This window comes from Rhinopithecus roxellana, chromosome 16, assembly GCF_007565055.1.
Source record: "Rhinopithecus roxellana isolate Shanxi Qingling chromosome 16, ASM756505v1, whole genome shotgun sequence".
NCBI classification, from domain to species: Eukaryota; Metazoa; Chordata; class Mammalia; order Primates; family Cercopithecidae; genus Rhinopithecus; species Rhinopithecus roxellana.
In genome coordinates this window covers 16,238,436-16,251,822 of record NC_044564.1, presented here as the reverse complement: position 1 = coordinate 16,251,822, position 13,387 = coordinate 16,238,436, and the positions used below count along the sequence as shown (strand labels likewise).

Genomic DNA, 13,387 nt, shown 5'->3' with positions numbered 1-13,387 from the left:
CTAGTCGCGGTAATACTTATGCCACTCCTGTGTGATAATTCCCACCGTCACCCCTCATGTGAGGCACCCAGAACCAGACTTAACCATCCAAGAGTGACCTGGATAAAGCTGAGAAAAGCAAGATTACTACACATATATTAGAATGCCTAAAACACAAAATAGCTGACAATATCAATTGCTGGCAAGGATTGAAGCCACACACTCATTCTCTGCTGGTGAGAATACAAAATGGGACAGACACAATCTAGCTTGTGCTCCTAGGTATATACCCAGCTGATTTGAAAACCTGGCCAGGTGCAGTGGCTCACACCTGGAATCCCAGTACTTTGGGAGGCCAAGGTGGGCAGATCACGAGGTCAGGAGTTTGACACCAACCTGGTGAACATGATGAAACCCCATCTCTACTAAAAATACAAAAATTAGCTGGGTGTGGTGGCATGCACCTGTAATCCTAGCTATTTCAGAAGCTGAGGTAGAAGAATCGCTTAAATCCGGGAGGCGGAGGTTGCAGTGATCCGAGATCGTGCCACTGCACTCCAGCCTGGGTGACAGAGCAAGACTCTGCCTCGGGGAAAAAAAAAGAAAGAAAGAAAACTTTAGTACACACACACACACACACACACACACACACATACAAATGTTTGTAGCAGCTTTATTCATAGTTGTCAAAACTGGAAGTAACTAAGCAACCGAGATGTCCTTCAGTAGGTGAATGGATGAACAAACCATGCACACAATGGAATACACACATACAAAAGAGCTGTCAAGACATATAAAGTAAATTCATCCATGTTAACTACGTATCGCTAAGCGAAAAACGTCCGTGTGAAAAGGCTACATGTTTATGATTGCATGGTAGAGATGGTAAACAGATCAGGATCTGGACTGCTATCTTCCTCTACATACCAATCCTGCCCCCTTCTTCCTTGGGCAACTTCAACATCACTGCAAACGACCCTGGCCTCGGATCCGTTGAGCACTTCAACTTTAGCAACTAGACCTCCCTACCACCTGAGTCACCTCCTTCTTCTTGATTTCCCAGACCTGCTCTACGTCAGAAAACTTTGGTTCCATCTGCGGCCACAATCTTTAAATATTCTAGTCCTTACTCTCTCCTTGACCCCCACTGCGACAGACCTTTCCTCTCACCATGTCCTGGATTCCCTGGCAGCCCTTTTTCTTGGAATCTTTTTCCTCTTAAGCAGACAAATCCTCTATCATTTGTCACTTTAGCCTTTTTTCTTTTGAGACAGAGTGTCACTGTGTCGCCCAGGCTGGAGTGCAGTGGTGCAATCTCCGCAAGTGATTCTCCTGCCTCAGCCTCCCAAGTAGCTTGGACTGCAGGTGTGTACCACCACGCCCAGCTAATTTTTGTATTTTTAGTAGAGATGGGGTTTTGCCATCTAGGCCAGGTTGGTCTTGAACTTCTGACCTCAGATGATCCACCTGCCTTGGCCTCCCAAAGTGCTGGGATTCCAGGTGTGAGCCACCACGCCTGGCCTACTTCAGCCTTTTCTTTGCCACTAGTTTAACTTCCCTTGCATCTTGATCCTTCCAAAAAATCTGCTTTGCCAACCCCTAAGGGGATGGGTCTAACCATCTGCCCTTCCGTGCACCTGCTCCTAGGCTGAGAAGTGCAACCAGAGAAAACCATCTACTACCCACATGCACCGGGGCCACTTAGAAAACCACAATGTCCATTTCATCCGGGCCACCATCACTGCCCAAGAGTCTTGCTGTATTTCCAGCATCAACTCTCTCTCCTTTCCTGTGACGCAGCTTTTTTCAAGCTTTCCCCAAACTCATCAATCTTCTCGCCCCACTCCTTCCCCCTTTCCCTCCCATTTCACTGATGAAGAAAAGCCATCACTCTCCTTGTATAGCACCAACAAATGGGTCTACATCTGCCCCTTTCCTTTCTGCTGACTCATCTCTTACACTGAAAAGGCACCCAGGTCTTGGCTTCTTCCACCTTTTCTGAGACTTTAAGTACTTCCTCTCTTTCCTCATCTTTAACTTTTCCAGGTCCACTGGCTCCTCCACATCCCTAAGGTTCTGCTCACTTCAAATAACAAAAAAACATGCAACCACTTCCCAGGACTTCTTTGACTCCACTCTCCAGCCACTCCATTCTCAACTCCCCTTGGAGCCAAGGTTGTAAGAAACACTTACACCTGCTCTCTTCATTGCCTCACATCTATCACTCAACCTGCTACATCCCTGCAAAACTGCCCTTGCTGCTAAATTCAAAGGACTCTTTTTTAGCCCTGTCTTGGATGACTCATTCTGTAGCATTCCCTCATTTCTGAAATACTGATTTCCAGATACTGCCCTTTCCATATCACCAAGTGTTCTGCTCCCAGGATGCTCTCTCTCTGCCTTCTGTGTGGCCTCCTCTCCTCCGCCCATCCCTTAAATGTCAGCAATCCTCAGGTACTCACTTGGGCCTCTGTTTCTCCTCGGATGATTTCACTGACCCCAGGCCTTCAAATGCAGATGACTCCAATATTTGTATCTCCAGTTTGGACCCTTCCCCGACTTCCAGACTCAAATATCCAATGACCTCCTGCATACTTTATTCCACATGTCCAAACCTAACTCATCTCCAACTCTCAAAACTGCTCCTCCTTTGTGTTCATTGTCTCAAGGATGGGACTGCCTAAACATCCAAAGGGGACCCTCTTTTACTCTTCTCTGTCATTTCCCTCCATATCCAATCAATCACCAAGAGCTGTCATTTTGTCTTCTAATATTTTCTTGTGCCCAGCCAGTTTACATCTCCAATCCCTCACACAGATTGAAGGAACAGACCCCACTCTGGCCTCCCTTGCTCCTGCACATGCCTCTCCTCTGGTTTCCCCATCCTAGCACGGACTCCCCTGGACTGGAATCGCCTCCATCATGTTTGCCTCCTACACTCGACTATGAGCTGACAATGGCAAGGGTGACAACTTGTTTATTGTTGACCCCCTGAACCAGCACAGAGCCTAGTACATATCCAGTCAAAGACTACTGAATAAACAAATGAATATAACTAGAGTAATGAGAGTCACATAAAAGGCAGCATTACACAATGAGGAAAGAATAACTGTTTAGAGACAGCATTTGGAAGACAGGAGAAAGGTAACATTGTCTGCCAGTCCTGTGATAAATTAGGTTTGGAAAAGCAGAAGGTTCTATTAGAAAAGTGTTCAGAAAAAAAACCAGAAGGCCCTTTAAGCAGATGAATTCACCAGCTATGTAAATTTGAGCAAGTTGTTTCACTTTGCAGAGCCCCTGTTTCTTTATCCATGAAATAACTGTAAAATAGCATGTATGATAGCACAGGTAAAATGCTTAGCATAGTATCTGACCCAATAAGTTCAGCATAAGTGCTCAATACATGTTTTAAAAATAGTTTTGATTAAAGCCAAGAGGAAGCAGAAACATTCAGTGACTAGGCTCGTGAGCATGGGACTTCAGAGGGCAGACAGGACTTGAGAGTGACAAGGTATCAACAGTATGGATTGGGGAGAAAGCTCAGAGCAGACTGGAAGAGTACAAGAGAAAAGAAGGTCTATGATAACTATCTGTCTTCCTTTCTGGCCCTCATTCTTAGCTTCTTCCAGAAATACCCGTTCTCCATTCTCAGTCCATGTGGTCTAGGCCTACCGCCTCTCCTCCATAGGAAAGCCTGTTTCCAAGACCTGGCCAATCAGAGCTTCATGTCTTCCTGGTCAGAGTGATTAGATCATAACAAACAAGATGGGTCACAAGCCAGGGCAATCTGAGCCACTGAGTCTCAATTCCAGGGCACCAGATAGAGCTACTGAAAAAGCAGCAGGTCTTTTCTCCTGAGGTTGCCTTTGGAATATGATACAAGCCTGCAATTGTTGCTAGCCATCCTGCAACCACAGGGGGAGGCTACCTGAGGTGGAACCAGCTCAGAGGAAAGCGGAACCTGGAGATGGAGAGAGCAAGACCGAGTTCAGATAGTACTGTCCCCACTGCCTAGATTCAGCAGTATTTGAAGTCAGTATCTACCTAGACTTAGTTATTATATATAAGCCATGAAGCTCTCTTTTGTGCTTACCTGAGTTTGAGCTGGGGTTTCAGTCATTAGGAACTATAAAATGTGTCCATGAGAAAAGCTGGGAACATTTGGCCCTGTCCAATCTCCATGAATATAAAAAGGTCCTGAGACCCAAAGAGAGGAGGGGCCTTAAAGCAAGTTAGCAGCACAGCCTAGACTAGAACCACGTTTCTCCCAATTCCCTCTTCACCTTTTCCAAAAATTTCAGCATCTTTGTGATACAAGCCCAACCTTGCACTTAGGCCCAAGCCTGCTGATCTGGTCTTAACCTTCCTTTCAGCTCATAGTTCCCACTACTCTGCCCCTTTGTTTAACCTTACGTGGAATGTTTACTAAGTGTCAAGTACTGGGGTAACCCATTTATATTCATGATTCTTGTTTAGTCTTCAAAAAGGCTAAAAAGACAAAAAGACACTTGAAATGATTCTTCCTGTTTTATAAATGAGGCTTATGAGGCTGAGAGAGGCCAAAAGCCAACCCAAGATCATACGGCTAAAGAGTTGTCACGATAAGACTCACACCCAGGCCTGTTGGATTCCCTGAGACACAGATTCTCAGCCTATTGTCCGCAGACCCATAAATGTCCACACATAAACTTCAGGAAGGCAGTGAACACCCTAAAATTAAATGCAAATTTGTATATCTGTGCAGTTTTCTGGGGGAACATTCATATGTGATACTGTCAGATTCTCAAAAGAACCCAAGACCCAAAAAAGATCGAGAACTTCTGTGCTACACGGTGTATTCCTTGGGGCTGTGACATAGGCCCGGCTCATAAAAGACCTTTAGTGAACTTGGCCAAACTCTTCCATCTCCGCCATTCTATGAGCAAATCCCAAGGGACTCAGATCCCATGAAAAAGCAGGCAAGCACTAGCCACCGGGTGTCTGGCCACAAGAAGCCTCCAATCCCCTGACAACCTCCTCCCGATCAGCTGATCTTAATATTTCTCTTTTCTTCTCCCAAAACATTTGGATGCTTACTACATGCCAGACATTGTGCTAAAGCTCTTCATATTCCATTTATTCTTCATAGCAACTGTGCAACGAGAGCACTACTATTATTCTGAGTTACAGAAAAGAAAGCTGGGGCTCAGACAGGTAAGTGACCTGCTTTCTTTTATTTGGAGTCTAATGAGTCTTGTTCTTATACATAAAAGCTCTGCCAAGAAGGGACGCCAACAAGTTCATCCCAAAGAAGGCAGCCCCAATGGCTGACCAGGCCTGGCCTCTGGCCAATTTTCAAACCAGAGCTACCAGGGCTATGTCCAGGAGCTGCTGGCTCTCTGTCTGGCTGATGGGCCAGCAGGAAGACCATTTCCCAGAGTATTGTTTGAAAAAAATGTGACTTTGCTTCTGGCTCATTTCATCACTTGGTCTGAGCTGGACACAACACAGTTGTTCACAGAACAAGCTACACCGCCTTTGCCAAGTTGACCTGGCATCCGCGTGCAAAGCAGATTACATCAGAGCCCCCAGCTGCCCCTCCTCTGGGAGCTCTGTGGCTGGTCAGAGGTAGGGACTGAGTTGGCTCCCAGTCAAATAGTTTTAAGGAAACTATGAATCCCCTGACAAAATTCTCACACTTGCTTTTTTTTTTTTTTTTTTTTTTTTAAGCTCAGTTGAAAAGAGACGATTTTTCAAAACAAAGAAAAATGAAGCATAAGACTTTGGAACTTCTCTTTTCAAAACAGTGTGCAGCCCCTACTCCAGATGCACCTAGGTCTTTCTTGGTTCCCACTACATCTCATCAAATAATAATAATGCTAATTCCAGCCTCAATCTTCAAACTACAAGCTGGTGCCTCTCTGAGGATCCCGCTGGACTTGGGGTGGAAGGTCAAGGGTGGAGAAGCCTGGAGAGGGTTGAGCAACAGTGATGCATAAGATCAAGCATTTCTGAGACAGAAGGCCCAGCTGGAGAGAGGGCCCAAAGGGAATCCAGGCCCCATCACCCAGAGGGCCAGTCATACATACTAGCAATCTCTAGGCCACTGGCCTCATTTGAAACCATAAAAATAAGAATGAAGGAAATCTGTCAACAGTACAATTTGGGGCTTTGGTTTGTATGCCTTCTCCTGAGGCTCATGCAGGTCTGGCTGAGAAATAAGACACCCTACCTCCCTCAGTTGATCCAAGTCTCCAATCATCATTCCGGATCTTCATACCTGGAGCACAGGTTCTGGTCGGACCAAGTCAGTTTAAAGTAGTGCAGGGCCAGGGATCAGGCCATCAGGAATTCAAGAAAATTCAATTTAAAAGTACTTCCTGAGCACCTCATCTATTCGTTCCATACATAGTTAATGAGGGTCTACGATAGACCTGACATTGGGCAAGGTGGTGGGGGACACAGTAATGAACAAGACAGACATGCTCACGGGGCTCCCAGGCCGGCAAGGAGGGTGGAGACTACAGAGTGATACAACATGAGGACAAACTAATAAAGGACCACACAGACTATAGGGTACAACGTGGGGATGTGTGACCTCATACAGGCTGGGGATTCAGGGAAGACTCTCCAAAGAAATGACATTCAGGCTGAGATCTGATTGGAAGCTGAACAGGAAGGAAGGATTCTGGGCTGTGAAGATTGCACACAGGGGCCTGACAGGACAGAGATAAGGTATATCAGGTAAGAGAAGGAAGGCCAGGAGGATGGAAAAGAGATGAGGCTGGAGGGGTGGACAGAAGTGAGATCCACCATGCCAAACCCTGCAAAGCATATTAAGGTACTTGAACCTTAGCTTAACTGAAACTGGAAGTCACTGAAGTGATTTAAGCATAGGAAAGGTATGTTCAGTTCCACCTGCTCTGTGCAAATGGACTACAGTGGCACTGGATAAAGGTGGGGGACTCAGGAAGAGAAGGTGGATCTCGGGCCAGGTGCCTGGGAGACAGCCTTGGGGGGGTGCGCAGCCTATAGGGGACAGCAGATTACTCTCTGGATAGGCACATGCAAGGGGTGTTGCTTACCTGGTTAAACCTCCGGGTAAAGGCCACAACATTAGGGGCAAGACTGTGTTTCTCCTTCTTACTCCATCCACAGCTGGCTAGTTCCTAGGAAGCACAGAATGAATTTCAACAGTGATTCTAGTTGGGATGCAAAATACACCAGGGGCATCAAATGGGAACATGAGCATGCACGAAGGTGGGAAGGAGCTGACACCTTGGCTGTTCCCATCTTTACCAGGAGGGAGAGGAGGGCTGGGTTTGTAGGTGATGGTGCAGCCTGGGACTACCAGAAGTGAGGATAAGTGGAATACTTTTCTCCACAATTCTGGCCATGTTTCCTAGGATTTCTGTGCTAAAAGAAATCCGTTGCCACTCTGCCAGCTTCTCTAAGACCAGAAGTCCTTCTTACAATGCAAATTGTCTGAGGGGGCACAGAAATGTTTTAACCAGCAGAACTCAACCCCGCATAGTTGTGATGCCAGGACTTCATTAAAATATCTCAGATTTCACTGGCCACATGACATCATACATTCCTGGTGTGAGGCAAAGTCCCAGTCCAAGCACACTGCAATCAAAGAAGCTTCTGGTATGACCTCAGATTCTGTCCTGTAGTTGGCCCCTCCAATCCCTCATATAACCAAAAGCATGCAGAAGGAAAGATCCCCTTTAATATCTTGTTCGGGGGCCTTGTCTCTCTCTCTCTTTTTTTTTTTTTTTTTTTTTTTGCTAGGTTTAGCATTATAATTTGAAGAACTGAATTATCTAGATTTTATTTATCAGTAAGCCTGGCTCTTAGCCAAGGGATGAAAGCTGGACACAATAGGAGCAATCTAATGGGATTACTTGGTGCTACAAAAAAGGACTAAGGAGAAGCCATCATCCAAATGCCCAGCATTCTCAGTGTGTGCCTTGTGGAGCCCTGACAGAGATTGGAGGAAAGGAAGCAAAGGCTGCAGATTCTGAAGTTCTCCACCTACAAGTTACAAGACCGCCTTTTAATTCCTACCAAGCCTCAGTATTACTAATAGCATTGGTTTTTTGCCATTCACCTAGAGTTTTTGTAAGATCTTTAGTGAGAGTATAGATCAGGGGTCTCCTAGAAAAGCAGGGAGGGGAGCAGTAGGAACAGCCCAGGACAAAACTGGCTGCCAGCAGTCACTTCTGAAGGTCCACGCCTGTCAAACACACCTTAGGACCTGACAATCAGCCATAGAAAGGGGCTTGGTGGGAGCCTGGCTAAAGGCAACAGCAGCTCCTGGTAACAAGATGAATGCCCTGGACTTGGGAAGACAGAGGAACCAGCCAGGGGCCGAGACGCCTCCTCCTGGTGCCTTACTTCTGTCCTTAAGGTCATCCACACAAGAGAACACAAATAACCTGGAGCCTGCCATGTCCTTCACACCCTCACAACTTAGACTCAAGTTAATAGCAATGACAACAGAATTCACCGGTGCTACCATTTAGCAAGAATTCCCCACACAGCAGACGCTGGACAGGGCACCTCACCTATGTCATCTCATGTAATTCTCGCCACACCCACTTTAATAAAGAGGTTTCTTTCTCTTGGATGAATATTGTGACTCTACTTCTTTTCAAAAGCAGAGATGAATCTCTTTAAGTTGTAGAAGTTCCAGCTGTTTACTATGATTCTCCTTGTTCTGACGACATATATTCGCACTTGGTTTCTTTTTCTAATTTTTATTTTTGTAGAGATGGGGGTTTCACTGTGTTGCCCAGGCTGGTCTCAAATTCCTGGCCTTAAGCGATCCTCTTGCTTCGGCCTCCAAAAGGGCTGGGATTACAGGCATGAGCCACTGCACCCGGCCTATGTTCGGTTTCAAATGTATGCCTGACCTACCTCAGTTACATGTACTATCTCCCTCTCTTTAAAACACATACTTGAATCACTTTGCAAATATATGTTATTATTGCCCTTTTAAAGTTTGTTTGTGAAGACAAAGGCCTTTCTCCCCAGTGGATCACAAAGCCAGTCCTGGAAAAGTATAGGTTTTATAATCAAATATAAAACCCTACTCATAAAACTGATGTTTCAGGACTGAGGCACAGTTGTTGCCCAATTTCTAGCTGATAACTGCTCCCTTTGTATTTTTCCTAAATTTTTGAATAAATAGCAGAATTCATGTGTGTGTGTTTGCACACACGCATGCATGCAAGCATGCGCATGCGTGAATTTAATCCAGACTCTGTGGTCTTATTTCCACACTGTAATAACTTCAGACAACACCCGGAAAGGGAGAAGAGTGGATCCTAGGGTCAGATCCTGGCTGGCCATACACCAGCTACACGATGCTTACCTTCTCAGAACGTCTAGTTTCTCATCTTAAGGTGGGTATGATACTATACTTATCTGTGAAGCTCATTATAACAATTAAATGAGATTAAGACATGCAAAGCACCTAGCATGTGACAGGTACTTGATAAAGGTCACCTGCCTTCCTCCTCCCAGGGAGGTTAAGCAACCTCCTTGCTGTTAAGCAACAAGGCGGTATTCAGACTCAGCCTGAATGCCAAACGTCTTCTTTTTCCCACACCATACTCTCTTTACTGTCTTGAATTATTCACAAAATCTATTATTATTTCTCTTTCATTTTGCTGATATCATGCAGGCAAGAATCAAAGTTGGTACTTAACACATCTTCCCTAAATTTACTTGGTTTGAACATTTCTAAGACCCTAATTCAAAAACTCTATGTGGAGTTATTGGGTTTTGACAATTTCCTAAGGAACCTTTTGCACTGGAATGCATGTAATATTTAAAATTAACACATCAGCAGAGTAAAACATTATGTTTGAGAAGTACTTTGATAAAATGCAAGGAGTAAAGGATTTTGAGCCAAATATCTCACTCTGAATCCCAGATCTTGTCACTTATTTCCTGGGAAACTCCAGACAAATCACCTTTCTTGGCATCAGGTCCTTCAGTACTAAATAGGAAGATGCTGTAGCTAACCCCATAGAATTGTGATGGAGACTGAAGAAGGCAGAGCCTGACAAGGGAGGTGACATGCGGGGCACAGGGCCTGGCTGAGAGCAGATGCTCAAGCAGCCTCTGTTGAATGAATAAAGCATGAGCACTCCTCAGTGTGAAGAACCCCCAAATTCAGCACAGAAGATTTATCAGTGTCAAAAGAAATAAGACCATTCTATCTGTGCTAAAACAAGTACTGGGCCTTACCGCTTTGGTGCAGTTCCTCTTCCGTGTTTGGCCTTACAGGATTACAAGAGATTCCATCTGTGTTAAGTGGGTTTAGGAAAATGTGAAGTAATAGAACAAAACTCTTCCAGTCACTAATGCCTAAAAAAGGTCCACACTGTGGAACTTGAGTGTAATTTAGTTAAAATTGACCAGAGGAGAGAAGGCTAATTCTAGAAGGGAGACCAGGGTTTGGGATGAGCCCAGTACAGCCCTGGTAGCTCTGTGTCTGTAGTGAGCCACTGAGCTGACCAGGGACTGTCGCACAGCCCTTCCCATGGGCGCTGAGGCCCACATCTTGCCCAGGCGGTCCCTGGCCCTGACTTCGTGGCTGAGCTGACTGAAGGTGAGGGGACTAAGAGCTTGTGCAGTCCTTTGCCAGGTGCTGCTGAGACCTTCCTCCTGTCACCACGGTGTTCCTCAGGCTCATCAGGGAAAAACAGACACTATGAGAGGAAAACTTCCTGCCACCAAACTTAAACATCCTTGCATCCTCTCCCTCCTTCTGGCTTTAATGAAAGAGGGGCTTCTTTCGCTCTCTTCCTGCCCCATCCCATCCCTCTGCCTTCTTAGAGACCTTACTCTGATGCTGTCATCCCTGTACCTTCCACCTCTTCCTCTCCAATTTCTCCTTCCTGCTAGCATTTTAACATGCATTAAGCTTCTCCAATTAATATTAATAACAATAAAAAACACCTCTCCCAGACCCCGTCCCCTCCAGCTCCTGCTACTTTTCTCCCTGGCAAGAGAACGACTTAAACTCATTCCCCTCTCCTACCTGCCTTCCCTGCTTCTGCTCCCCTGTAACTGTTCCTTCCCCTAAGACAACTTCCCAACTAGGAAATCAGTGCCCCTTCACCGGCCGCTCCTGACCCCGGCCGTATTTGTTGTCCTCTGTCTTGCCTCTGCTCACTGCATTCTCCTGTTGTTTCCCCACCTTTTGGGCCCCTCATTCTTAGTCTTATTTTCCGGCTGCTCTTTTCTTTTCTGACACAATCTCCACCTCAACTTGTCCAAGGTCATCTTCTACATTCTTCTATATTTCTCCCTAGAAGATCACACATACCGACTGTTGTGGTTTCAACTACATGTCTGTGTCCAGCCCAAGTTTCTCTCCTGAGGTACCTCCTGGCCACACCTTCTTTGGCATCCCAGAGACAACTGAAAATCAGTGGGCCCAAAACCAAAAGGGTATCTGACTGGCTGCCTTAAATAAAAAACACATAACAAAAAATTCATTTAGACATTCACTCTGACAATCAAAGAAGAATGTTTATCACAAAGACACTGTGGAAATAATCCCCAACTGTGCAAAAAACAACTTAGTCTTAATACCCCCACCTATAAGCATTCCTAGGTGAAAGCAAGAATCAACACTGGTTTCAGCTGCCCCTGCAAAGCTGCTCCGGGCCACACCACCATGAGGCTCACTCCACTAGCTGCCGGTTTTGTGCTTAGGGGTCTGGGAGTCAGATGCCTTGAGGTGGGCTGAGAAAGGCCCAACCCTGACCGTGTCTGGAGTCCACCAGGTAAGGCCTTGGGAGAGGAGACCTGGGGAGTGGTGACAAGTCCTCTCTGAAGACCCCCACAGCATCTAGGCCATTAGGCCATAGGAAGCTGGCGTCAGCACATGGCCCTTCCACGTGTGCCTCTCACTGCAGTCATCTCCAAATCACATTCATCAAATGTGTCCACATGGAAAACGCATTGCCTCAAGGGCGAGTCCCTACAACAGACTCAGGACCACTGCCAGGCTGGCACCAGCCAACAGCACATCACCACTGTGCTCGATGGCTTTCTTCTTCCTCCTCCCTCCATTTTTCTCCCATTCTTCCCATCCCACCCTCTCACAGGAAGGGGATTAAAAAAAAAACAACAGGAAAGACCTGCCAGATTTGCTTTTATAAATCATCTTCAGAAGAACCGGTGGGACAATTACACACCTAGCCAAAGGAGTTCTAAAACACCCTAGAAGATAGGCAACCTTAGGAGACGGGTGACCCTAGGAGACAGGTGACCCTAGGAGATGGGTGACCCTAGGAGATGGGTGACCCTAGGAGACGGGTGACCCTAGGAAATGGTTGACCCTAGGAGACAGGTGACCCTAGGAGACAGGTGACCCTAGGAGATGGGTGACCCTAGGAGATGGGTGACCCTAGGAGACGGGTGACCCTAGGAGATGGGTGACCCTAGGAGATAGGTGACCCTAGGAGACAGGTGACCCTAGGAGACAGGTGACCCTAGGAGATAGGTGACCCAGTAAGACAGTCACGGAGACAGTGCCAGTTTTGGGGACCTGACCAGAGTGGGTCTGACTGGGGAGTAAGGCATTCAGGGCTTAGACTCTTGTGACAGAGTTAAGAATGGGCTAAGGAGATGGGCAAATAATAGAGAGTGGCTGGCGTGTCCTTCAGGGACCTCCATGCCGTATCACCCACAAGGAGTCTACGTTCTTCTCTATCTATATAGTTCACCCCGGGAGACTACATATACTGACTGCTGTGGCAGTAGCAAAGGTGCATGATGTCCACACCTTCCTCGTGTGAAAGTCGGGGGTCTAGAGGCCCAAGCAGGAGTAACTGAATTCCATGAAAGCTCCCCACCTGGGATCTGGCAGAGGGGCTGGCTCTGGTCTCAGAAGTGAGCTCTGAGGGCACAAGGGTCACAAAAAAGAGGCCACAGCATATAGTAGTTAAGGACTTACATGGACCAGGGCTGATTCCCTGGCTGTGTGACCCTGGACAAGTCACTTAAACTCTCAGTGCCTGACTTTCTGCATCTGAAAAATGGCATTAATAATAGCACCTCCTTTGTAAGGTAGTTATAGGAATTAAATGGGCCGATATTTGCAAAGTGCTTAGAAAAAAATGGCACATTGTAATGTTTTTAACGTGCTTATTAAATTAAATAATGCTCACAAGGAAAGGCAGTGCTGAGCAGTGGGTGCAGCGGTTAAAAATCCAAGCCAGGAGAGCCCCTGGAATCAGATGGAGGAGGCACACAGGACAGCAGTCCCTGGACACTAGGACTCCAATGGTGCCAGGATGAGAGCCAAGGCCTAGCCAGAAGGAAGCACCAGCAAGATTTACTGAGCATCTACATTGTGCCAGGACGTGTGCTACACACTCCACAGAGACCATCTCATTTTATC

At 46.3% G+C, this 13,387-nt stretch overlaps 1 protein-coding gene across 1 annotated transcript in view; it reads right to left on the bottom strand.

The window, feature by feature from the left end:
- Positions 1-13,387, bottom strand: part of RALGPS1 (Ral GEF with PH domain and SH3 binding motif 1) — a 315,889-nt gene that overhangs the window by 195,025 nt on the left and 107,477 nt on the right. The window contains 1 exon segment of the mRNA XM_030919367.1: positions 7,044-7,127. Within this exon segment, the coding sequence (XP_030775227.1) occupies positions 7,044-7,127 (84 nt within the window).